We start from the raw sequence: 27,921 nt of genomic DNA on the forward strand, positions 1-27,921 counted from the left end.
CTTTATGAGTGCTACTCCTGTGATTGTGTGTGTGTGCGTCCGTGTGTGTGTGTGTGTGTGTGTGTGTGTGTGTGTGTGTGTTCACCTGCAGCTGCTCTATCTACCCATAACTCTGTCTATCCACACCTGGTACATATCGCTGTCTTATCCATGATTTATCACCGCACTGACACACTATCAGCTCAGAGATTTAAAAATACATGGCTTGTCATCTGGACTGCAGTTTTCAAACAGTTTGAGTTAAATCCCTCAGCTGCTGTCCTTTTTACTGTGGAAACTAAATTAAACTAATGCACTCAACTTCCTTCCACCTTCAGTCTCAATGTTTCCAACTCATGTTTAACTTATTCAGCCCTTGTCCACACATACATGGGGATATTTGAACTGTATCCTTTTCTATTTGTTTCGGTTTATTGTCGACTAATAAACTGTGTTTTAGGTCACTGAAAAGGGACCTTTTGTGTAACTCTGTCCAGGGTTTAGTCAAGCGAATGTTTGGTCAGTGGTAAGAAACCTTTTTATTAATTCACATATGGAAATAGCTTTAAACCTATTTTTTTTAACGCTCTTAGCATTAAAATGCAGCCTATCGTCTTTGTAGCTTCCATGTTGTTCCCACTTTACAACCTCAAAGCACATAAACACAGCAAAGTCGGAAATTCCCAACTCGGACACTACGACCTTCCGACATCACATGAACTCAGCATGAAACCCAGCAGAAGAAGAAGATGAAGAATGATTTGGGGTGGGCAATATATTGAATATACTCTTGGCATCATGGCTTGTTCCACGTGCAATATACATGACTACATCATCTATAGAGTGTCGTGTCGTTTTTATGAGCCACCGCCATTTTGGTTTTCTCGCTCTCTCCAACAGCTCTCTCTCACACACACACACACACACACACACACACACACACACACACACACACACACACACACACACACACACACACACAAAGTCTGGCTTTTGCAGAGCTCCAGACCATGATACACTACTGCGCCATGATCATGATCAAAACTGTTACTGCATAATTATTACATCAATTCCAAGACAGATTACGAGGTCTGTAAATATTCCCGCCTCCTAGGTTTTACCCTGAGGTTTCGCAGTGGAAATACACCTAATAATCAGTAGCTGCAGCCCTAATTTAATCAATATGATCAACAGATAAATCCATGATGAAAATAACAAAAGCTGTGGCCTCCATGTTCGGGTACATGTCATGTGAATACTGTTTTTCTGTTGTTTTCGACAGGACAAGCTGGTTTGGTGCCCTGGCTGTCATGCTTGTTAGTGGGCAGAGAGCCTCTGGGCCCCGCGGCTGTTCAGGTCAAACAATAATAATATCCACCTGCACCGGCAACGCAACCCAGACGGCAGGATCAAGATACAGTTGTCAGGCAGCAGCTGTCAGTAGCCTCGTAGCAATCAGACGGACTTGGCAGAGGAGGATGAAGCTCGTGAATATTTATGAGGGTGTGAAAATGTTTATATATACTCAAACAAACAGGGAAGACGGAGTGCGTATCAGAGATGGATCCGTCATTCCAGCTGATTGGAGCTGCGATGTAGCCAAACTTAGAGGGAAGGTTAATGAAACCGAAGACAGATGGGCAAAGATCAGAGTGGAGCTGAGCGAAACACCAACATACACACAAGAAAAAGCTCTCGCACATGCCGGCGCTTACATGGATGATTGAGCTCCGTTTACTTGTGATTTCGCTCTCTCCTGTGAACGCGGGTGGAGGCAGGCGACACGCTGTACTCTCTGCTGTGGGCCGAAATCTTTATATCAAACTTTACAGCCAACTCAGAGATAAATGTGAGGCTGAATTACATCAGGGAGTTTTTCTTTCTTTGTGCTGATTGTGTCAATTGCACTGTAACCTCATTTTACCACCGTCCGCCTTTTATCGGCAGCATCTACGGGGACTTGAAATAGATTTTTTGAAAACAAAGGAGCCTGTGGCTTTTGGGAGGGTGGGAGAAACCTGCAGGGGGACAAAAAGCTTCTGAAAGGAGCAAAAACGTCAGAGAGTTGAGAGTTTTTCATCGACAATAAACACAAAAGAAATATTTAAGTGGTGTTATCCATCCCCCGTGACAATGAATAGGCACTAGTGGGTACAGAAAATGAACAAACAAGAGCATTTATATTTTAAAGGAGCTTTACAGCAACGGGAGTTTCATCACATATTGTTTCATATATTGTTTCCTCATAGCCGAGGCGCGGGCATTATGTGTTCAGGTTGTCTGCCTGGCACATTCAGTTGAAGATATCTCAAGAACGCCATGAGGGAATTTCTTGAAATTTAGCGCCAACACCCCCCCCTCCCCTTTTTCTTTATATTTCTATTGTCTGTTACCTGCTGGTATAAATTAGCAGTCCCAATAACTCTGGCATATTTCTATTTGTATTTTTTACTGATGTTCATTATTATGCTGTTTCCCTTTTCAAGCAAATAAAATAAAATAAACAAGTCAAAGGTCACTGACCTTGTTTTCTTTCTTATTTTCTTACCTTTACAGTAAAAAGTGAGGAAGAAGAGGAGCAGCCCGGTGACCAGGTTCCCCAGGAAAGTGACCACTCCACAGGTGATGCCTTCAGGGACCGGGTACACGGTCTCGATGAAGAGCTCGAAGAATATTGGCACGCTGCTGTTGATGAAGATCCCCACCAGGATGCAGGAGGTGTACAGGATGGCTGCAAATAAAAAAACAATAAGTTAAAGTTTAATTAGGAACTGCGATATAATAAGGTGCAAAATCCATCTGAGTGACTCTTTTGAAAGAGATGGCATACTGGTCAAGTTTATGGACCAGTAGTAGTGATTTATGCCACCGTCTAAAGCTTTTTATTGTATCATTTGTTCTCAGCTGCACAGATTTATGTTGAACCCTCACAATGAAACATTTCATTTAGACTGCCGTCCCTTAAGGAGGCAATTTACTAGACACAAAACCCAAAATATTGCAGGGATGGAAAAACACAGTTTGCAATCAAAACATCATCTCATATTCCAGCCACAGCTATCATCGTTTCACCTCGTCTGCAGCATCACATGTTGAACTTGGTCGATGTGGACGTTTCCTCTCTGTCAGCTCGGTTAAACTTGAGCTGAATTTATGCTCTTATGTCTATTTTGCAAGTGTTAGTGGTGTTTTTTTCTGGTTGGCATTGGAGGGTGTTGGTGTACGGCTGCAAATGGCTCAGGATGAGGAAATCAACACTGTCTGCTAGCTAGGTAGAAGTTTTTAAAAGTACACATCCTTAAACATCAAGTAAAAGATGAAGATAAGCACAAGCTAAACTAACATTCTGTGGGAAAATAAAGGTTTCATTAAAGGTTCAATAAAAGTTTCCAACAGGGTATCAGGAAATGTAATATCCTTTTATTCGCAAAAAGTTTTTTTAAGTTGAATTTTTTGGGCTTATATGCCTTTGATCGATAGGGAAGCTTAGCAGGAAAGGGGAAGAGAGAGAGAGGGGACAACATGCAGCAAAGGAGCAAGGCCAGAATCAAACCCACGGCCACAACGGCAAGGACACAACCACTGTACATGGGACGCCTGCTCTATCCACTGAGCCAACGGGTGCCCTGATTTACAAAACTTAGCTAAATCCTGGACAGAATCATACGGGCGACATTTCTAGGATTTTAGCAGATTCGTAAGATTTAAGGCCATAACTTGGATTTTTGGACATTTGTAGGATTTTAAGACATTTATAAAATTTCAGGACATTTGTCAGATTTTTGGGATTCTCTAGGCTTTTAGGACATTTCTTGGATTTAAGGACATTCTTATGATTTTAGGACATTTTTAAGGATTTTAGGACATTTTTAAGGATTTTAGGACATTTCTAGAATTTAAGGAAGTTTCTACGATTTCAGATTTTAGGACATTAGGGGCTTAGCAAGGACCTCTGTCAGGGGGTGTGGCGGATCTTACACTGCCATTTTTTTGATAAATAATCTCTATTTTGATGCTTCTTTATGCATTCTGGCACCTTATGTCTACTAAAAATACAAAAACAAATCCCAGTGTGAATCATATTATTTTTTATTTTGAATTAGAAAATGGTTTGGGGGCCACCCGCCACCCTATTGGGGAAAACATTTAGCCCGTGGGCCGTAAGTTTGGTATCACTGACATACAGCATGCTGTCATGGTCAGCCGTTTGTGTTCATGTGTAAGCAGTGTTCAGTACGTTTGGCGAGCTCATGGTTTCGTCTCAGCTGCAGGCCTTTGGCCGGGACATAAAGTGAAATGTGTGAATGCGTATTAGAGTGGATGTGCAGTGAGATTAAGCCATCACCTCTGGAGCATCACGGCACCCTCCATCTCCCTTATCACAGCAGATTGGTCCAAATGAGCTCCCCATTAGCCGGCACGTCCCTTTAATCACGGCGCCTCAGAGGGCCCTCGCCCACCCGCCTGCCTGCCTGTGACGGGGAGCCCAGGAGCCACTCATGCAGCCATCAACGGCTGCCTTCCTCCCTGCTTGTCTTTATTCGGCCCTAATGAAGCACTGATATCAAACACTTAAGAGCGCTTCAACCGCTGCACTTTCCCCGTCACGTTATTGAATTAGGTTATCTGCCACCGATCCCCAGAGGGCAGGAGGAGATCCCCTCCAAGGACGGGAACACGTGGCGAGTGCAGCAGCAGGGGAACATGGGATGTATCTTGTTGGCCTGAAGAGGACACGTTTTTTTCCCCAAGAAATTATGTTGGGGGTCGTACTACAAATGAGGGCTAGATATGCATATAGAGCTGGAATTAATGATTGCTGTTTTGCAACTTTTTGCAGTTCTTTGCCGTAAGCAATTAACAGCTAATTGAAAAAAGAAAAACAGCGGCCGTAAATGTCAGCAAACTGGGAATCCCATAATAAACCTTGAATGTCTTGAACCTTGGAATTCAAGAGAGAAAACTAGACTTTTGCACCTCCTCTTCGGTTTTCAGGCTTTAGAAAATCTAGCCTGTATCAGGAGACTTTGACCAATCAAAGGTCACTTCAGAGAGAGGGCGTTCCTATTGGCTGCTCTACAAATGCTGATGGGCGTGCACGTCATGGTGATGGTGAAAGCCTGATTCAATGGCAGAGAATCCTGCAGTGATAACAGTTTGGCCTTGTGCAGAAACAGAGCCAAAAGCTCTCAGCTGCAGCTTCGAGTTCAAGTTTATGTAGCTAAATTTAGCTAGAGCCTCAAATCACAGTAGCTGCTTTAACACTGTCTGTTCAATGTGGGAATATGGTGTTGTTATGCCACCTTGCTGTTCTGTATGTAATGTCCAATCACGGAAAGGCGGACTGTGGTCTCTCCTCTGAGCTGGGACCATAACGAGGTCTGTGTAAAATGTAAAGCTGGAGAGGGGCTTAGGACAGACAGCATGAAGGATGTCAAGGATTTTAGAGTGGACCACAGCAAAACAGAAACACATAGCAAAGTCTGACAGACCCCACAGACGACGTCTTCGCAAATCATTTTAACAAACGACTGGTCACTTGCTCACAGAAAGATATCGTTCAGATTACACTGATCTGTGTGTGTGCCACTGGCCGCCCCACACTGAGATAATGAGGTGTTCTGGCAGATTGTGTTGCGGTATCACACCACCCTCTCGTATGAAATGCCAGGTGGATGAACGAGGTTGGAGCCTGGCCGCTGCAGACTGCCAGCGTCTGGGATGAGAGGACGTGAGACAGAAAGAGAGCAGTGCCAGCGTCTGGAGAATGATGATGGATGATGGTGGCGAGAGTCAGTGGCTCTTAACAACATGCTGGTATGCTTATGGGTTTGGCTTTGGAAAAGACAGCAATATGCACCAATGTCCAAACGGGTTTATCATCGATGTTGACTAATGCATTGCTTATGCTGGATATGTACCAAATATACATTGCATTGCATTTTTTTAGCGTTTTGGCTCTGTGGAGCTACTGTGCTCTGTAAACAGAAGCTAGAAGAGGCAACTTTAAGCTTTCAGGGTGTTTGAGGGTTTTCACACCCATACTGGGTGAACAGTGTACAACAGCTTCCTCCTCTAAAGATAAACAGTGTATTTTAGTGGCAAACACTGCATTTAAAACTGTGTTTGTTTAAGGGCTGGAGCCAGATATTTGGCTATTTAAATATACGTTTATTGGGTCGGTATTCAGTTTTCAATTTAGGCATTCAGATATTCCTTTTTTTGCAGAGGGCAAATTCCATTTCAGTGTTGGTGATCCTGCTGCTCTATCTGTCACACACACTGACAGGAATGATCATTTTACCCGACAGTTATTAATGAGTTTATTGACTGAGTCCAGCCATTTCTGCGTCGTTGTGAGCAGCACCGGAACGCAAACACGCGAGCCCCCCACAGCTCAGCCCGAGTGGAGCTGTTTCTGCAGCAGAGAGCAGGTGATTTTCAACATCTGTCATAATGACGACACTTTACATTTCAGACGCACAACGAAATATAACAGAATGATTCAGAACACTGGACACAAAGTATGGTACCAAAAAGTGTTCAAGGTTTTTATTTTTTAACTTTACCAACTGAAAAGTGTCATAACGACAAGCAGTTGGCGGCTCATCGCGCTCTCTCTGACCTAACACTGAAGCTCTGTAGTGCAGTGTCTCTCACCTGATAAAGGTTGGCTAAATCTACATTTTGCCAACAGGTGAAAGTAAAGTAGTGTGTTCAGTGGTAGATTTCAAAATTTGTAACTTGAGAAATGCAGATTTTAAAGTGGAAGAGCTTGAATCTATTTCACAAAATTACATTAAAAGATGGATAAATGAAATTCGATTAAATGTTTTTAGCAATTTAGACCTCACAAATTCAGCTTTATGACCTGCAAACACCCTGTCATCAACTCAGATGGGCAGCTCACTGAATTAATTTTGGCTCTGGGTTGTTGCGCTGCACTGTCTGCATGCAATGTCACCTTGACAGTGACGCTGCTGAGGACCCACCTGCAGTGGCGGGGAGGTGAGTGTATCTGCTCAGGCAGGTTAGTGTGAACCAGGTAGAGGACAGCGAGGCTCCGGCCAGCATCAGCACCAGGATCAGCTTCAGCATCCCCCGAATGGAGTCTGCAAACCTGGGAGTGTGTGGGAGGAGGGAGGAGTAAGTTTAAAGAGGGTACTTATACTCACATCACATAGGTGCAAGGCTATCAAAAAACAGTGCATGTGAGGAAAAAGGTAACGCCTGCACACTTACTCCCTGTCACACTGAAGATCCAAGCAGGATTGAAGCGTTGTCCTAAATAAACTTGTGTGGCATGGAGTGAGTGTGCAGGCGTTACCTTTTTCCTCGGGAAGGAAGAATGAAACACTGAGGCAGAGCACAACAAGATACAGATCCTGAAATACAGCGGGAAGACAAAATCACTGAAGTGAGTTAAGACAGCTGCTTCAGAAACAAGAAGGCATCTTTTATAAGCACAACCAGCGGCTCTGCAGTTTCTAGATGTTGGCTTCCTCTGTGACTTGTGTCATAATCAATTACTGGAGACATGCATTGTTTCAGAGAAAGGCTAGATCATTTCCTTCTCCCACTTGTTTCCGGGAGCGTCAGTTGTACTTGTCATTACACAAGCAGAGACACTACTACGAGAGTTGATTCAATTTGTCTCACCAGCTAAGCAGGCGGACTTGAGATGCACATTGTAATATATTGTGGAAGACAAGCCACCAGGCCATTCCCAAAGTCTCCCTCTTGAGCATTGCGGTTTCTCTTTGTAGCCCTTTCTAAAGCCTCATAGTTCATTAACTCCTCTCCGCTCCTGTGGGTATGCATATGTATGCTTGCGAGAGATTAGATGAAGCTACAGAAGCCTGTAGCAAAGAAAGACACTAATTACTTTTGTTTTGTTGCTCACAGACAAGATGCTTGAGAAACGAGGGCTGAACTTGACAATGAACTTAATGCAAGAGTGAAAAAGAAATGTTGGAAATGGCTGATTAGTTCAGCTAGGTTGTGAAGTTCTGTCAGTGTGCTGAGGGCCAGGGGGACGAGGGAAATCATCCTTTGGTTGGATAATGAGAACATCTCCACTCAGAACGTTCCGCAGTGGCATTTTTAGACGACATGAGCGTCTCCTGGGATTTCATGAGCTGTCACTCACAGCCTCGATGCTTTACCTCCACGCTCACAGGACATCAGCTACATGCTCAAATCCTACTTTTAGATTCCAAATCACTGTGAGAGAATTTGGAGCAGGGGAAGGGAAACACTGGATAGCACAGGGCCAGCCCTAAACTTTAGGGGCCCTAAGCAGGATTTAGTTGTGGGGGCCCACCCACCGTAATGTGTTGCCACTTCATATGACACTCAGGCAACTTGTGCGTTGCAAATATTACTTAAAGCGCCCACAATGTACAAATTAGCATGTGAAGAGTAAAGTGGGTTCTACTGGCAGAAACTAGAGAGAACGCTTAACGATCAATCAAGAATATTGTAGACCGGTCGTAGAAGCCATTTAGCATGTGTATTTATATTTTCTATTGTACATAGATGTGTATTGACTGTATGTATAAACTATACATTTTTGACCAGTAGATAGTGGTGTGTGGTGATAGAGTCAGGTCAATATAAATTAAAACAAAAGTCAAGACATTTACATCACAAGGTTTTAAAATGAAGTTTTTCATTCATTATTTTTATAACAGAAACCCGACAGTATATTACACACTTATCCTTCATAAACTGCCAATATTGCCTGTCTCTAAGCTTATCGTTTGTCACTATTTGCAAAAAATGGCACAAAATGTTAGGAAGTTAGATTGTTATTGTGTTATTGTCTTGTTAATTTAAAAAAATCTCTTCTAGGGGGCCCCAGAAATCAGGGTTTCCAAAGCTTGATAAGTAGGGGCCGGCTCTTTGCTAACATGATAAATTGTGTTGGCCTTTTATAGTTAACAGATCTAAAGTCGTCTTTTTTTTGTTGAAAAGAATGAGCTGATTGCACTGGAAGAGGCTGTCTAGTCACCAGGCCAAGCACTTGCCACTACACAGAGATGTCTGTTTCTCTGCCCATAGCTACACCCTGAAAATCTGCCTCACCCATCTGCCACCGACTGGCTCAACCCGTCAACCACCTCTGGTGCCAGAGAGGAATGAAATCCTTCGCCTGCACGCAGCCAAGCCCTCATCTCTGAGCGCACAGGATCACAGGCGACTCCCCAGTATCAATTCCAATCTGATCCTCTAAGCAGGAACACCATAAGTAGCTTATTTCCAACTCTGACGCCCGCGAGTCCACTCGATAAAGAGCTCAGTCGCTGATTGGTGAGATAAGTCAGGTGCAAAACAATCTGAATTAAATTAAAACTACTGAGCCCAGTTTGAGTTTTGAAAACCAGTGGCTTAGTGTTGACTAACAGCTATGTAAATATCCTGTCATCATAGGTCTTAGTATGTTCTTAATTGGTCTTTATAATATGTATTTTTAACTGTCAAAACAGTCCATGAACCCCAAAAGCAACCGCCACTAACAAGCAGAGGTGAAAGGTAATTACGTTCTGTACTTAAGTACAAATTTGAAGTTTTTGTAGTGTACTTTTTACCATGTTGTACCATTTTATGCCAATTTCTGCTTCTACTTCCTCACATCTTGAAGACAAATATTGTACTTTTTACTCCACTACATTTATTTGACAGCCCAAGTTACTAGGTACTCTTCAAATTAAAATTTTGTATTGTTTGTTTTGGGTTCAAATACCTGGTTTTGTTGTGTCTTGTTAAAAATGCTTGGTTTTGTTGCAATAAAAAATGTCTGCTAAATTTCCAGATGTCTCTTCAAAAATACCTGACGTTGCCGCCAGAAAACGGCTGCTAAGCAGATCATAGTAACCTTAACCTTTGACCTATGACCACCAAAGTCTCATCAGGTCACCCTTATGTCCAAGTGGAGAGTTTTGAAAATTTTTGAGAAATTCCCTGAAGCGGCTCTTGAGATATCACGTTCACCAGAATGGGATGGGTGGACAGACAGAAGGAAAACCTGAAAACATAATTTTAAAAATAAAATCATGAGAATTATGAATACAATTTTCTGGATTTTTGAAAATAATTTTCTAAAAAACCTTAATCTCAGAGTTTGTGGAATATTTCTTGCTAAATTGCCCATGGCCTATATTCCCATGTTTTTGAAGAAAAAAAAATGCACAAATTTGTTTAGGGTTCAAAGGTTTAAATAATTGTGAAAGGTGTTTGAACGCAGCACAAGAAAAGTGATGCTAATCCATGTTTCATAGGATTAAAGAAATCACTGCATCATTTGCAAAAATGCAACAATATGTCACAGGTTTTTTTTAAATAAGATTTACGTTCTCAGTAGAAACAAAGGTTTGCATGCCTTCATTGATGTAATTCGTAGCTGTGTCACACTGCTCGGTGAGTAAAGAGGGTCATGTCATCTTGTGAGGTAACGGCAGAATTAAAAGTCTATCTTTTACACTGCTCTAACAGGATTTAGTGGCCATAAAGATAGCATCATTTAAATCATGTAGAATCAGATTAAATGTTCTGCTCTCCCGGGGCCGGCGGGGAATGATGAAATATCATCTCCAGTATGATATTATCAATTGGGCCTGTCTACGTTTTCAGTGAGGGACATGCAGTACATGACTAAATAGATGTAGATGATATAATACGATGACCAGCATGCAATCGCAGATTGTCCCCATTTCCAGGCAAAACAAATTAGGCAATGGCTGATGCTCATTTGTGTTTGCTCCATCTCATCTCATTAACCTGGAGTATTGTCTGGCCCAGACCTTTGTGATATGAAGGAGAATAACCTGCTTTCTGCTCCCTCACCCCCCCTCTCCCCTGTATTTTCCTGGGGCTTGTAATGGGAAGATAACAAGGGATGCTTGTTAGTTATTCTTTCCACCCCCCTGAATCTGTGAAAAAAAAACGTACAACTGTCTCCAACCACACAATTAAACAGCTCCCAGACTGTTTATCAAATATTTCGTTGATGAGCACCACACCTTGGAGTGTCCACCACTAATTGAAGCTGTTGCATCGAGCCCCGTGCCATTCAACCGTCCACCGGCAATAAAATGTTTGCAAACAGCCTGTTTTTTTTTCTAGCAGAGGCCACGTTTTAATCCCCCAAGAAATTTAGGACTATAGCACTATACCACTTAAAATGTGAAACTGCAACACCTGCAACACAGAAAGCATTTAAAGGAGACCATTTTCCGCCCCCTGTGGCAAACTGAGCTCAGCATTGGCACGGTACTGTGCGAACTGGAGGGAGAGGGACAGCTAGTGGCAAATAATAAGTCACATCTTGACATTAACATCTTAAAAGCCGCCAGTGGGTGAGAGCAGGGATGGAGGCTGCTCTCTACTCAGTTCATTACCACAAGCTTTCCTGGGAATGTATCTAATGATGCCATATTGCAGCAAGCTGATGAAGAAGAAGGAAAAAAAAAAGCAGAGCGGCAGCATGTACTTTTAGGGGAGTAGGGAGAAAAAGAAGACAGTGCGTATACGGTTTAATTTCTTTTCTTTGTGCTGTTCAAAAAAAACACTTTTAAAAAACAAAAGTATTTCATCCATGTAAAGAGGGTAGTCACATTTAACTTAGCAGCCTTTGCAGTAGAAAGACACAAATACCTTTGAAACTGGTGCTACAGGACAAAAGAAAAATGATAAAAAGGACACTTTTACGCAAGAGGTAGAAAACCTACAACTACCTGTAACAGACCAAAAAACATTCCCGCTGGTGGGTGAAGAAATGTAAGCTAAACACTTTTTTTTTTTTTTTAAATTTGAGGAGAGAAATTTGTAACTCATTAACAGAATCATGGTTTGTATTTGATCAGCGCTGCTTAGTTTTACCATGTGATCTGTTTTTTTGGGGGGGGGCTACGCTTTCATTTTGCAGGAAGCAGTGACACCAACTTCCTGCTTACAAACTCTAAAAATTACAGCTAAACATGGCACTAAACTGTGTTTTTAAGAACATTTCAGGAAAGAAAAAGGCAGTTTGGTGACAAATAAATAATAATATAAATAAATAAAAATAAATATAAATAAATAAATACAAAATACTACCTTTTAAATTTTAATGTCTCTTCCCTAAGCCATCCCCTACCCATTTGGCAGCATCCCTTTTCCCCTCATAAATAGGGTGCAGTCCCTATCCCTCACCACCGCGGGACGCCGGCACGGCGACTAGAGCACATGTAAAACACAGAGTCCAGTTTAAGTTCAACTGAGGTGTTTACATGACAGAATAGCTTGACTTCTTATCTCATTATCTGGGTGTTAGGCCGACTTTGAGAAATTCGATTTAGTCCTATTTCAGTCAGACTAACATGTTTACACGTATTTTTAAAGTCCAGTTTTAGTCGGACTAAAACAACTATCATATTAAGATACTTATAAAAAGTCTGATCAGATACTGATAAAAAAATCAGATCTGAGTCACATAAGAGGAAAAAATAATTTGCTCATAATGTGAATGTAACCTACGACCCTACAACCACCTTTGGCACATTTCACCAGTTGCACACACGTGTAGAGCAAACGCCATGCAGGCATTAAAGCTGAATCTCATTTAACTATCAACTGTTGCACCAAAGACAGACTAATCAATCCCTACTGTGACGCAGAGTCTATGTAATCAACACCAATAACTCAACAGCTCTGTTTACATACACTTTCATCTCGTGCTGCAAACAGCTTCATTGATTAACAGTGGGAGTTATGGGCTCATTTCCCTGATTACAGCTTAAAGAAAACAGTGGACCTGTCTGGAAGTGCTGATTGGGCCTCGGCCTGTGATAAACACACATCCAGGGGAGCTCGAATGAGTCCCTTGCTTTTGCAGACTCCACACTTTGTCTTTGCAGTGCGGCTCCCTATCCATCAATGGAGGTGAAGTGGCTGTTGCATTAGCTTCTATTCCCCGACTCTTCCCGTACTCTATCACAGAGCCGCTGAATCAGATCATATATCAAAAAAGTAGATGAGATTAGGGGAGCAAGAGAGATCCCCTTCTTCAACTTAATTCAACCTTCAACTATTCTTTATACGAAATTTATTAGTTATTGATAACGTTATGAACAATGTGGCTTTCCTAGTGTTAGGGGATACGCTGATGTACAATATGTATGCCTGCTGAGTAGGGCTGGGTGATAAAACGATAACGATATCAATCGCTAAATAACTTTTCCTTGATTGAAACATGAGACGTAGTCGACAGAATGCATTACAGCCATGTTTTGACAGACAACACGGACAGCCAATGATGTTAATAGCACTGCTGCGAATCAAACGAGTGAGGGACTTTGACTCGAGAACATTTGAGTGTTTGACAGCCACAGTATTTCATCATCGCGAATCAAACAGCTGATGGTCCGACAGCAGCGCAGTGAGACAGACAAACAGTGTTTATTTTTTGCCCTGTGTTTAAATGTTATGCAACAAATCCTCCCAAAATCTGCTGAAAACATATTAAGTCAGTGTGTTGGTTCATCTACTTTACCTTCATTTCAATATCAGATAGTCGTTCCCAACTTTTTTGGCTTGTGGCCCCTTTAAACGAATCAATGTCCACTGACTCGTGAGCCGGGATGAATGAATCTATGAGCTGTGAGCAGTTCAATTGAGGGGTGATTTTTCCTTCTCTGAGTGTTTCATTTCGAATCATTTTAACAGATGTGAAACTATTCAGTATTTCACAAGAAAACTCACTTTGTGCAGCAGAAATATAAACGTTCTTATGTCTATTACTCATCTCCTGCCTCAGATAGATATTGTTACCCTTTTGCGGGTCCTGACCTTCCGCTCGAGAACTACTTTCTTACATATATTTCATATTCACAGAGCAAGAAATGTCTCTGTAGCTCCTTTAACAACTTTTTCTTTCCCTCAACTTTCCAACTTTCAATATTAAAATGCTTGAAGAGTAAAATTAAGTGACATGAACACTGTCACTGTTCAACCTGTCTATTCTGACCACCTAATAATCACATTCTGCTGAAAAAAAGATCTCCAAATGTAAATTAAGGGTACAGTAAATGCTTATTTTCTAATTTGATGCCTCACTGAGCTGCATGGGCAGCATTAGTCTGATAATCACACTGAACTGCTGTTTTGTGAAGAAGGTGACAATTTAGAGCTTTGTATACCAATAAGAGTGCCATAGCATTAACTTTTAAAGCTACTGTAATCATATTCAATAGTCACCCAATAAAAAACTTACATAATAACATGGATGAGAAGGCTGCATGTCGGTAAGCATGGATTACGCGTTGAGTGTCCAGGGTCCTCCGACCTCTGGGGGCCTCCAAACCTCCTCGACTGTGGCCTTGTTCAGTCGTTGCTTTTTTTTAATCAAATCAAATTAATTAATTGTGTGTGTGTGTGTGAGTCTTTTTATTTGCATATAAAGCCCCTTTCCCACTGGACACAACATGCCCGCTCACATCTGGCTTTTGTATTTAATAGAAAATGTTATAATCTGAATTCTCTCCCTGGACAAATAATTCCGCAGTAGTAACGGGTATTTATTGGCTCCAGCTCCGATTGAGTCCAATCGGCAATAATGGGAATTCGACACCTCTGTGGACACGCTAATTTTAGCCCCTTTTCCGGCACCAAAGTGTGTTTGTGATGTTGTATGTGACACATGAAAAACAAAATAAAACAAATATAAAAAAAAAAAACACAAACAAACCATGGCTTGCATGGCTCTGGTTTACTGGAAATGGGAAAGCAGTCTATCACTTATTTTTAACAGGTTTCTCTTTTTAAATATATACGCCTGTATTTTCGCAGTGGTGTAATGTAACAAAACAATAATACTTTGCTACAGTTCTTATGTATTTTTTGAGAGTATTTCTACTTAACTCTATTTTTTTAGATTTTTGTCAACTTTCACTTTTACTCCACTACATTTCCTAAAGAAAATGCATACTTTTACTACCATACATTTTCTATTTTTTCTTACATTACCACCATTTGGATTCACACTGTAGGCAAATCAGTGACATTGTTGCCGCTAGTCCAAGAAAGTATTGATGCATCATGTGGTATAAACGCTGTATGATAGATGGGGTTGATCATCGGCTGCACCCTGCCAGTGTAAACTCTGTATAAACTGAAGGTGTTTAAAGAGATAGTACACCAAAAACCTATAACCCCCCTCAGGTGGGCTAACAAGGTGTTACCTAGGTCGCTGAAGTTTGTTTGTGGGAGATATTGATTAGCAAGCCCATTAGACAGGATCTGTTTCACAAGTCATCTAGACATGCATACACTTTAATATTCTGGACTTTACAGCTTTTTTTCCACAGTGAAACCATATACAATGATCACACAATGTGGCAGTAAAACGACAAAAACAGCTGTAGGTATACAGCGGCTTACCTGGCCATTGCCACTCCAAACACACATCCACCAATGGTCGACCAGAAGCCGATCCAACCTGCGTCCACCTGTGTGTTAGAAAAGAAGAGGGGATGGAGGGGTAGAGCGGGGGAAGGCATGAAAGAGGGCGAAGAGAAAAGAAGGTTATTCAGTGTTCAACATGCAGCCCATGACTGCGAGGACAGAGCTAGACAGCGAGCAGGCACTAAGTGTCTGAAGTCTGCTGAGGCCTGTCAATCACTGCGTCTGCCAGGCAGCAGCGCTATAGGAGCAGCTGTGTATCTGTGTGTGTGTGTGTGTCTGTGTATGTGTGTGTGTGTAGGGTTGTTGTTGCATATTTACACGGATGAAGGCCAACGCATACACTTGGCCTTAAAGTCAGGAGAAAGGACGTTATGGCCAAGGGACTGCAGCAGAATCAATATGAGGTAAAGTGTAGCACATGTGCACGCACACACACACACACACACACACACACACACACACACACACACACACACACACACACACACACACACACACACACACACACACAAACACACAAACACACAAACACACAACCAGTCAGTGTGTAGCATCCAGGCGAGAATGTCTCCGAGTGCCAATGAAGGTGTTTGGTTCCCATCAATCTCCCTGAGGCAATAACTCACATTCAACCAAATCCTACCAGATGGAGGATGAGACGGCAGGGGAGCAGAATCTTAAGTAGGATCTGATGCTTTTTGCTTAATCATACTCCGCATCGACCTGTCACGAAAGTCTATAATGAAGAAAAGTGGACTATCAAAGTTATTAAATGTAAAATGTGTTCTGGCTTACTAAGTGATGAATGTCAAAATGTCGTTATATTTTCTGTGTGGGCCAGCCCGCCTGCACAATGCCTGCTTCCATGGCCCGAGGCAGCTCTGTGAGGTGAGCTGCGTCCTCCTCCCCCCCGAGTAAAGGATCCAAATATTTGATTCACTGTAAAAAAACACCCACCACCCCATAGCACCTCTAACTACTGCTTATTATTTATGTAGGCTGTGCTTCACCAATGTAAGGGTTTCTAAGGCGTATAATGTCACATCAGTTTGTGCACCAATTTAGGAAGCTAAACACAAATTGCTTGCCAAGCCATTTCAATTTCTGAGATGCAAATTACTGTGTTTCATGTGCGGGTGGAGAGTTAATTAACTGCAGTATTCTTAGCGCCTTGGAACCCCCAAAAAAAGGCCAGATTTGGAGCGTAATCATGTCTGCTATGTTGCGCCTGTGTCTGTAAATTGGAGATGACTGTTGTCAGGGAAAGGAGAGCCAGGACTCAGGGCTCTTGACATGTCAGCGTGTTTGTTTTTGCTAATTCTCGCTCTCAATCTCTTGTTGTAAGCCATTTTAAGCCAATAATCAAAGACCTTATCCTTAGCTTTGGTTCCACATGGTACACCGAGTCACATCGTGTAATCCCCGGAAATCCACAAAACAGTCTTTAATAGCAAGGAAGTGCTCTGTCTGCAGGCTGAGCGCACATTCTGATGGAGTTAAACAGAACTTCACAAGTGATTCTGTAATCGAATAAATAAAAAAAAAAAGCAATCAAACTAAAAGAAGCGGGACACAGTGGATGGGCCTTCCAGTTCTGTCAATTCCAAATGGCTACTCTCCATTAAGGGAACAATTGAGCACAGTGAGGCACCTGTTTCCTGAGTAATGTTCATTATGGTGATGCTGAGCGCGACGCTTAATCCTCCTGTCTGCAGACCTAGTACATTTCCTCCAGCAGAGCTCACGCAGCAGGCAGGCGTGCAGCGCTTTCACAAGATCCCAAATTCCAAATCAGATCAAAACCCAGGTACTTCCTACACATTACAACTTCTCAGAAGATTTTTCAGACCATGTTTGACATCTGGGAACACAGCACTGTGGCAATGTAAACAACAGGAGGCTTCGACCCACAAATAGTACTTTAAAGGGGCATTACGACAGACTTCACCCTTAGGGACTGTTTGGTGCATTTTATGCGTTTTTCATTCTTCATTTTTGGTAATTTGTGTTCATGCATACGGCATAAATTTAGGCAAAACTGCATATTTTGGTTAATCTTGGCATTTCCAGCTCAGCTCCTAAAACAAGTCTAAAATATACTGTGTAAACTAAATAGTTACATTCATACTGCTAAGTGCAAAAAATACGCAACTGAAACCCATTTAAACTTTTTTCCCAATGCCATCAAAACATAAAAACATGCACCGTATTATTTCTGAGTGTCTTTCTGGGCTTTTGCCTTGGAATTTGTTTTTTACTATTTTTTTCACCTAATGATGTTATTTTTACCATATTAGGCATATGGAGAAAATGCATGCTATTGCTAACTATTTCACAAGAACTTTGCATCTAACTTACTTTTACTGACTGACAACTTTAGAGAGTAACGCACGATCTCAGGCTCAAAATCGAAACAAGGATGGCAATGCAATGATGGCAACTAAGATGTGCTTTTGTCAAAGGCAACAGCCCAATTCTGTTGTTTTTACTTATTTTTTCAAGCCAAGAAGCAACCACTGTGTCTGCACGGCTGCAGTCAACGTGGAAAGGCCTGGAGAGGCAGAACGTCACGTGGCTGCTATGCTCACTAGGAAACACTAAATAAACGAAAGTCAGCTCTTTTACTTGGGGCAGCAACTCACTCAGCAGCTCTAAAGGGGAATATCCACCTGGCAGAGTACCACAGAGCCTGGGTGCCGTTTCTCATCTGAACGACTTCATGGTCAGCTACAAGCTGCCCAGTTTATGCCACATGCCAAAAGACCTAAATCATCTGCGAAAAAGCAAACCCTGAGTCCTTTTATAGACTTTATCGAAAACTTTCCCTTTTGTTGAATGTACTCTTTACTTAGTGGTAACCACAGAACTTGAACAGATGAAATGTAAAACTTCAACTAAGTGCCCGGGCTATTATTTACTTAAATCCCTGAACTCAACAGGCTCATATTTGGGACAGGTGTCTACACAGGAAGGGCTTTAATTCTGTTCACACAAAATTGTTGCCCAGCAAAGATGGAAATGTAATCAAATTACTTATTTAACCCTTTGAGACCTGGGCAAATTGACTTTATTTTATTCAAAAAGATGGGAAGAAGGAAATGAGCAACAAAAGAAGAAATGACTCAGAAGTTTTCTAGAAATCTGTGAAAAGTACAAGAAAATTACCAGAAAATTTGAAAAAAAAACCCTTAACAACAAAAAACTAAATAAAAGACAAAAAAGTGAAACAAAAAAAATACAAAGCAAGAAATGATCTGAAAAAATGCTTAAAAATGATAATAATTCAGTAAAATCATCAAAAAAAAAAATCTAATAATGATAATTCTGAATATAGTTTGCTGTATGTTTTTCCTAAGGTTTTTTAAAAATCGTCTTCCACATCTACTTATCTCTTCTTCCTTTTTTTTTTTAGCATCTTTCCTATTTACTATTCCAATATTACCGTCTTCTTTGATGGTCATGGTTTCAGTAAAATTCACTGAATGATTGAATCGTAGAGAATCTTACCAAGCTAACCATGAGTGTAGCATATCCATACTGACAAAAGTTTACAACAACAACAACCAGGTTTTAAACATCCAAAAAACCTCTAAAAATAAACTGCATGGTAACCAGACCAGGCCTCTTAATTGAGACAGGCCTTTATTTGTCAAAATGTGTTGCCACAATGGGCTAGTAAAAGGGACGAGGCATTCAAATGGGACTAGGCTTAAGTTTCCCGACATGTGCATACAGTTAAGCTGTATTCAAAAACATATTGATTACTTGTAAACTGAAATAGAACTGAAATGAGATGTCCCTGTATGTTTTTCTTTTTAGGCGTTTTGTTTCTGTCCTATCTGGAAAACCCAAAACATAATGTGTAGTCACCCACAAGTTTATACAGTTTCAGCATCACCCAATACCCCAAAAAAGTTTCTTAGCGTGGCTTCAGTCAGATCACCTCCTGCTGCATTGTTTGGGAACCAGCTGATCTCTGCGTGCCTCTCCCACTCTGCCTCTCATTTACTCAATCAATCCTTTCAAGTTGTTAAACACCCGAGGTGCATATTTAGTGAACTCCTGAGATCTCAGCACGGCAGCCTCTGAATAACCAGAGAGATGCTTCCTGCTGGGACATTTTTTGGTCTCTTTTGCCATCATGTTGTTGACCATGAAAGCATAAAAAACACCCGAAAATCCATTTGTTCACCAAAGTTTATGGCACTCTAGCAAACTCAACTCCAACAATCATTATTATTATTTTTGTTATTTATTTTAATTAATTTTAAATTTTGTTTATTTTTTCTTACTAAAGTCACCTTGAGTAATTTGCACGTCATAAATCCAAATTATTATTGGTATGATTTACAATATAAAGTGCAAAACACAGTTTTCAGATACCACAGATGAAGGATAAAACATGACGGGGGATAAAAGATAAAAGGATTAAAGTGCCCCAGTGCTAATCAAAATGTTAAATATGTAATGAATTCTAATAAAAACAAAACCAAACATTGAATAAGAAACGATCTTAAAACTATGAAAAAATAAATCATAAATAGAGGCTCAAAATTGATCTTGTGCAATGTGCAATCATTATTATCATTTAGTTATTACCATCATTATTATCAGCGGGGTTGTTGCTGTTGTTGTTGTTATCATTATTATTATCAATATTATTATTCAGGAAGTTTTACAGCTACAATAGTTTTAGGACCATCTGCTAAAGAATGGGCACAAGTTAGTATTTCCAATCTATTGTTAGAAAGTATGCAGCGATTTGTCTCATCTGATGACACGTGGTGCCCTACAGCAGCCGCGGTCACCTCTCTATCAGTCTGCACGGCTATCTGGGAAAACAGATGACAGAAACATCTATATTTTTGGGAAGGAACCCTGAAGAAACAGCTCAGAGAAAAACGCTGACAAAGATCAACAGCGGGAAGAGAAGAGATAAAGAGAGATCTGGAAATAGACCTGGGATAAATGACTGCGTGAAGCCGAGGTAGAGCGAAGTTGCGTGTACTTTTGAAGACTGAAAACAGAGTTTGACATCCGTGATGCAGAGGTCATTATTTGATATGAGTATGAGAGCATGCAGCTGCGGACCTGCTGCTGGGAGAGAGAGACGAGATGGACAGGAAAGGACGAGAAAGACAGACATCTCCAAAAGAAGGCAAAAACCTGCAACTAACACAGACAGTTAAGGATGCACCGATTCATCTCTGAACATCAATGTCAGCTGATACCGCCATCCACCTATCGACAAATGAGATGATAGATAGATAGACAGACAGACAGATAGCTAACTACGCACAACCACACATAACACACATAACATGAAAGCACTTCTGTAATTATCTACAATACATTTAAAAAAATCTGTAAAATCAATACTAAATAATAAATACTAAAAAAACATGCACTTCCAAAAAATACACAATAATAATAAATACTATGTGGTGCATAAAATTTCAGTGTGCAGAGGTACAGTAGTTAAAACATTTTATTTTAGACATTCGGTGATGTTTTTCTCTACTGTCAAATCAATTTTAGGCAGGCTACAAAGCAGGGCTAGAAACTAATGCTGCATTGCATTTGCACTGCAAAGTCTGAATTTCTGAGTTGCCAGTGGGAAATTTCAACTGGAACACCCCTTGAAGTCAGTTGTCTGATTTGGAAAGTCTGAAAAACCTCACAAAGTTCAACCTCAAAATCCAATAAGGCTGGCACACACATGGATATTAGTTAGAACTGCAGGTATTTATGGTTTATTAGCAATTCTGTCCTACTAAGTCAGTCGTATACACAGTCCTGTCAGACGTCTATCTGAGGCCATGTTGCTACAGTGTCTGTCTGATGCACAAAACACAGCTTGGCTAGCCTGGCTAGAACTGGTAATGTTAACAAAATTCAAGTTTTCCAACTTGTTGAACTGGAACATTGTCATCTCTAAGGAGAGACGTCGTTCTCAGTTCTGACCACCAACTTCCAAGGTTATTTGACACACAGTATAACGGCTCCCCGGTGTCTCGAGGAAAACATTAAACCTGTTTGACACAAACAGAGATCTTTTCTGAAATGCTTTCAGGACAAAAGGATGCAGTAAACAAACTCATGATGTGCTAAGGGAGGCACACTACTTTTTTTCTGCTTCACTTTGAACAACAAATCCATGTTGGAATAGATAACCACAAAACCTCATTCCCACTGCACAAAAAAAACTGCCAACACCCGCTAACATCTGTTTTTTTAATGCACTGAGAATGCATCCGATAAGCAGTCATACCCGGGTCAAATGACCCTGCAGCAGACACGGGATTTTATCGCCTCTGCCTCTGATTGGCACTGATGGGAACACAAGACCTGGATGAACACGGAAATTTCAGCTCCTTAATCAGCAAGACGCAATGAAGTGCCAACACTCATTACCATCCATCTCCTCCTAAGCAGCGCTAAAACATTATTCAAAGTTAGACTGTACTGAGTTTGAAAGATAGTTAGAGATAAATAATAATAAAGAGAAGAAACCACTAAAAAGTTTCCTTTCTAATGCTGTCTACTGTTTACCTGTTTTCCTGCTTGTCCATGATGTTGTACGGACACACCAACAAAATAACCCACACACACATAAAAGATGACAGAAAGGCAGACTACAGCACTGTGTTCACTAGAAGTGGGAATGCAGCCTATTGCCTATGTTTAATGTTTGTAAAACCTGCATACCCATGCTAATTTTTGTGCGAAAGAGTTACAACAAACATCAGCAACAAAAACACTGGTAACAGTATCAGCTATCAGCCAAATTCTTATTTTACACATCGTTATTGGGTCTCCCTGCGGACAGCGACATAAACCACAATGGCTGGGAGCTGGCACGTCGGTGGGACACATTACATCAGACCCAGATGTGGTCTGTGAGGGGAGCGTGACAGGATGTGAGTGGTGCACTTAGGCAAAATATGAGCATACTTTCATCATGCCCATTTGGAGCAGGATCTGCTCTGCATAGATAGCGCTAACTAGTGTGGGTGCACTTTGTATCATAACAGACTGACAGTTTGCATACACCGGAGAGCACTGGCAGAGGTGCAATGTAGCAATTATTATCAAAAGAAATGAATACCACATTTGTTTTTGAGCACACCTGCATGTAACCTTTCATTTTCACCCAAATGAACAAATTAATAGAAAGCATGAGGACATTAATAGAAAGTATATAATTGCTCTTTTGCTATCGATGCACTGTACCTTGGCCTGAGGCTCTGACTGCATACTTTAAATTACCAGAGACTCAGTAACATTTTTCATGGATGAGAGAAAGATAATAAGCAGAGCGAGGGAACAGGGCACAAAAACTCTAATGAAAATACATGGAAGTTTAGAGATAGAAAGAAGAAACAGGTCTATATATATACATCACATCTTGTGTTTGTATGAAATGCTCATTTCTCTCCCTGAACAGCATCTTTCTGCGCTGTTTTTGGATCTGGCTGAATCAACAAAGCTTACAGCAGAAAGGAAAACAGGATGAGTTAAAGCTGCGATTTGGGTCTGCGGGTTCATAGCGAGCTTAAACAAAAAGAAGACGCAGTGTTTGCTCTTCCTCTGTTCGACTCGACGTTAAGAACAAACATCTTCATGCCTGAAGAACAATCACAAATTTCTGAAATCTTCTGCTGCACAAGAACTCCTCCGCCTCGCCATGTTTAGATGCACGTCTATCTTGTTTCATTTCTTTTTAAAGCTCAAAGTTCGGCACTCAGGGGATATCCTGTAACATAGCTCACCTCATTGCAACACCCTTTCATACTTAACACACTTTTTATCTTCTTAACTAGCATGGATAAAAGAAATTTGGAAGAGAGAAAAATCTTTTGAGAACAAATGAAATCTAAGAACAATTTGGTATGCGCTCTGCTGCCTCTTCACTGAGGTTTAAAGATAGAGGTGTGACGAGGAGCGTCTCATCCTTCGCTCTCCGCTGTGTGATCTCCTCTCCGGCAGCACCTGTCTGATGATAACCTTGAAAAGATTCTGTCTTTGTCTTTTGACATACTGCTGTTTCGGGACCTGGAAGATGCAAACTATACAGAGCTTTTTCTCTAAACTTGCACCACACTCTCAGCCCCACTCGACTCGTCTTCCTCTCCGGTCTGTCTCAGACTGAAGATGGCGAGCAGGAATGCAAATGGTGAATTGCAAACTGATTGGGCTCTTAACAAAAGATGGACAGAAGCTCTGAGGAGTTTTAAAGATGAGATAACATAAAAATGTCTTTTTAACTCTTTATAGGTCACGTCATCGGTCATATCCTGCACCTATTTAACAGGACGTGAGTGTAGAGTGTAGATCTAGAGTGTAGATCCAGATAGTTCTTGCACCTCAAGATGAGCCACAGCCATAAAGATGACAAGAAAATGACCTAAAAATATTTTTTAAAAAGAGGGGAGGATTATTAGACATTTTTCAAAAAATATATAAATAGCGAAAAATGTCCAGAAAACTGTAATTATAATTATTATAGTTTTATATTTACAATTATGCTACAGAAAATAAAAAAATAAAATAAATACACATATGTTTTTCATTTTTAGACATTTTAGACAGGTCATTTTCTATATATACATATATTTATTTATTTTTTGCTAATTTTTTGGGCCATGTTTTGTTAAGTTGCTCGTTGCCTTCTCCCCATGTTTTTGGGGGGAAAAAAAGGAAAAAACACATTTGCTCAGACCTCAGGGTTAACTTCGTCAGCTGGCAACAGCATTCTTCATCAATGTGTTGCTTTTTCCCCCAAAGTATTGTGGTTTCGGCCAACTGGCTTGAATTTATTGACCTGGAGGAAAGCGACATCTGTGACAGCTCCAGAATATACTCAAGGCATTTTAAAATGGACCACTTCAGAAACTAACATTACATGGAGCCTATGACGGACTTTGTCTCTGTCTTCCTAACGGATACTACTTTTCCACCTTTTCCACCCTCACTGGCATGACACACACACTTTTCCACAATCTAATCAAATTCATCCAAATGTTACATCTGCCTGCCTATATTGTTTCACTCAGAAATGCATCAGTATGCTGAAGATGGATACTCTCAAAATGCGATTTCATCTGGACTTTAATGAATGGAAAACAGACAAAGAAAAAATGATAATTTTCCTTCTTATTTTTAGGTTCGTTGAAACATGACATAACCACCTTTGTAAGGTGAGGGACAGACTGTGTTTTTGAACTTAAGTGTATTCACCAGAGGGTAAGAGCGAGTTAATAAACCACTGCAGCAAAGTTCAGCTGTCTGGAGGCCTGTCTACACTGAAATAGACTTCTCATGTTTGTGCAGGAGCCTCGGGGTTAATTATCCTTCAACATCTTCAGTATTTCAGGTCTACTTTAAAATGCAATGCGTGCTTTCTGTGCATTGACGTTAAAGAGCACCACCTGGACAATAAGAGGTGTCAATATCAGGAGAAATTACAAGTTTCTGAGAGGTATGTTTAGGATGAAATGAAGTCTTACCAGCCATTCACCATGTTCATCTGACGAATTCAGACGAACAACATGGTAGCATGGTAAAGCTACTTCTATTGCTTTTGTGTGTGTGTGTGCGGAAATATAAGATCTCTAGCCCCTTTCACTAATGCACTGCAACCTTGAACGTATCTAGCCATGTGTGAACAGAGCAGTCATTGCCAGGAGAATTCCCCTCGAGGGTGTGTTGATAATATTTCCATCACATGACTGATGAAAACCTAGGGCTGGGGGATATGGAAAAAAGTCTTTGATTTTTGATTTTTTTTCAAATCAGTCGATATCGATATATATCACGATATACATAAAATCACTATTTCTGTCAAGCTTAAAGGTTCCCTTTGACGCCTAAGTGAGATATGAAGATATCATAACCAGTGATGCACGATAATGATTATTTCAACCGATACGATAAGCGGATAATTTCCAGCTTCTTGTGGCCGATAAGATACAGATAATCGATAACTTCTTTTTATTTGTTTTTCATTACCTTGTATGAACCCTGTTTCAAGTAGGTGAGAACTACTTTATGTGTGAAAGTGCAGCTCCAGACATCGTTTGCAAGTAATTCTCTGGATATTGTCCAGACACAGCTTTTCTTTCGTACTTTGGCTGCAAGATATCCACCTAAAGGGTAACCAAGATGAAAGCTAGATAATATGAGCTCATCCAGTCTGGAGGATTTAAGGATTGCACCTTTTTAAGGGAATGTTTAGAAGAGTCCTTCACAGAAACTTTATTTTTTTGGCAAAATGTGCACTGAAAAAAATGCCTCCCCACAGTCACTGCATTCAGTGTTGTTAGTGACCTTGGTTTACTGACACGTGTCCTTGTTAAAATCTGATAAATTGACAAGATTAAGTTGATGCGTTATTCTGTGTGTGTGTGTGTGTGTGTGTGTGTGTGTGTGCGTGCGTGTGTGTGTGTGCACATGCGCTTGCTGCCTACCTGGCTGACTTTGGCTGGTGTAAGGACCATGTCAAGGACTCCTGACCAGCCAGCAATCACGCCTGTGGGGACGGCATAGGCCAGCGCAATCATCAGGAACCGCAGGTTACTACAGGAGGAAACATCAGACACATTAGAGATTCACGTGGTTGTCTTACAAGCTAATTGTTTGTGTACAAATTCTCCCAAAAATATGAATATGGATAAGTTCTATGATCAGGTGTGTCCATGCATAACCTGATGCAAAATATGTCCTGGACATGATGTTCTGTGAAAATTGGGTTGATTGTTTTATTACTACACTCACAAATTTCTTAAAATCAGATTAATGTCATTTTTTAGGCAGACTGTTGCTGTCCGCTGCATAAAAAGATCTTTACTTCTCAAACAGCTAAATCAATTTGGGGACTGATATAAAGTTCACAGCACATCAATCATTACATGACATTTTTTCTGTTTAACATGTAGCAGTTTGCTCAAATTAAACATTAAATAGGCAGATCGTCGTGTAAATTTAATGAGGCAGCCACTACATCCTGTTTTTCCCTCAAATAATTTGAACATACAGTATTTCTGCCTCTGATCTTTGTTAGGTGAAAAAAAAAGAAAAGTTTTTTCTTTCGTTTTACCATTTTTGACAGATGAAGACGCAGTGCACATCAAAAGGTTAGTTGTTTTGCACTTTAATAAACATTTTTTAAATCATGTCCTCCACTGTTTTGTTTGGGTGTAGTCCTTGTGAAGTGGCCCACTGAATTGCTTGCTTTATCTTTTTCTCCTCAGTGTGTGCTTTTATTTTTTTTGAGTTTATTTTTGGGCAGGGGGAGAGAGGGGAGATGACATGCAGCAAAGGGCCACAGGCTGAAATTGAACCTGTGGCCACTGCAGCAATGTGCACTGGTTTTTGATAGCCTTGCACCCACGTGATTCACATGTAATTATTTTTCCTCAAAGGCTAACCATGAACCATGTCCGCACCTAATTCACTGGACATAGTCCAAAATTAATGTGAGAAAACGTCGATAGTTACCGGTAAATTACTGTGATAACTTTCAGGCACTGCTTGTGATTTTAGGAGAAGATGGGGCGAGATCGGATGTATGTGTGCATGGCGTAACATATCTTTTATCATTTCAGGAAACTTGACGGGCGAGGAGCTATTTTTGCAAAGTGCTGATGTTCTTGTAATGTATTCTAACACCCATGGACGCATTAGAGTAACTGCTAAACTGTAAAAAAGTCGAGATTCAAATAGTCATCAGCGAAGTTTAGTTTTTAAATTGCTTACTGAACGTAAAAGCGTCTGTCATCGGTCGGATATAACCCTATATGAGCTTTTCCCAGCAATGTCACTGCTTACATTTCCCACACAGCAACACCGACTTTTTTCCCTGAAATGTTACGAGGTTTTGAAGAGGGAAATTAGCAGCACATATGTCCCTGAATATGGGGTAAACTGCATGTGGGAAAGGGCCTTAATAAAGGATTTTATAGTTACAAGCCTGCAATAAAATGTCCTCCAAGTATTACAGTCTACTGTACATCCTGACAGTGCAGGCCGGAGAGGAAACAGTGGAATAATGAAATGTCTCCTTCACCCTTTTGTTCACTGGTGTTTGGAGGTCTGCCATCAACTCCACGTCTTTTTACTAGACCATAGTATACTGTCACCACACACGCACGCACGCAAACGCACACGCACACACACACAGAGAGAGAGAGAGCTCTGGCTCGTCTCCCTGCTACTGTCACAGCAGAAGATCTATCCTTGTGCAGAGCGCAGCGACAGAGAGATAAGCAGCTACCTGAACACAGCGGCCAATGCTGCTAGAATAAAGCTGCGAGGTTTCACAGAGGGCAACTTGCCCTTTAAACTCAGTTGTACAGTCTAAAGCTATGTATACACATATAATTATTTAAAACATTCTAAATGCTTCACACAAAACTGCTTAACTCAACAGAGTGCGGTGTGTTTGGAAATGCACAAATCCTTAAATCAGCTGCAGTTTTACAGATAACCAAGATAAAACAG

The 27,921-nt window shown here is 40.8% G+C and overlaps 1 protein-coding gene across 1 annotated transcript in view; it reads right to left on the reverse strand.

Annotated features, from left to right (window-relative positions):
* Positions 1-27,921, reverse strand: part of slc49a4 (solute carrier family 49 member 4) — a 70,358-nt gene that overhangs the window by 11,621 nt on the left and 30,816 nt on the right. Inside the window, exons 5-8 of the mRNA XM_042494088.2 lie at positions 25,890-25,998; positions 15,397-15,464; positions 6,972-7,099; positions 2,528-2,710 (exon numbers count right to left, since the gene is read on the reverse strand). Of these exons, the coding sequence (XP_042350022.1) occupies positions 2,528-2,710; positions 6,972-7,099; positions 15,397-15,464; positions 25,890-25,998 (488 nt within the window). The remainder of the gene's footprint in view (positions 1-2,527; positions 2,711-6,971; positions 7,100-15,396; positions 15,465-25,889; positions 25,999-27,921) is intronic.

This window comes from Plectropomus leopardus, chromosome 10 (assembly GCF_026936395.1).
Source record: "Plectropomus leopardus strain MGB_pleo_1.0 chromosome 10, ASM2693639v1, whole genome shotgun sequence".
NCBI lineage: Eukaryota > Metazoa > Chordata > Actinopteri > Perciformes > Serranidae > Plectropomus > Plectropomus leopardus.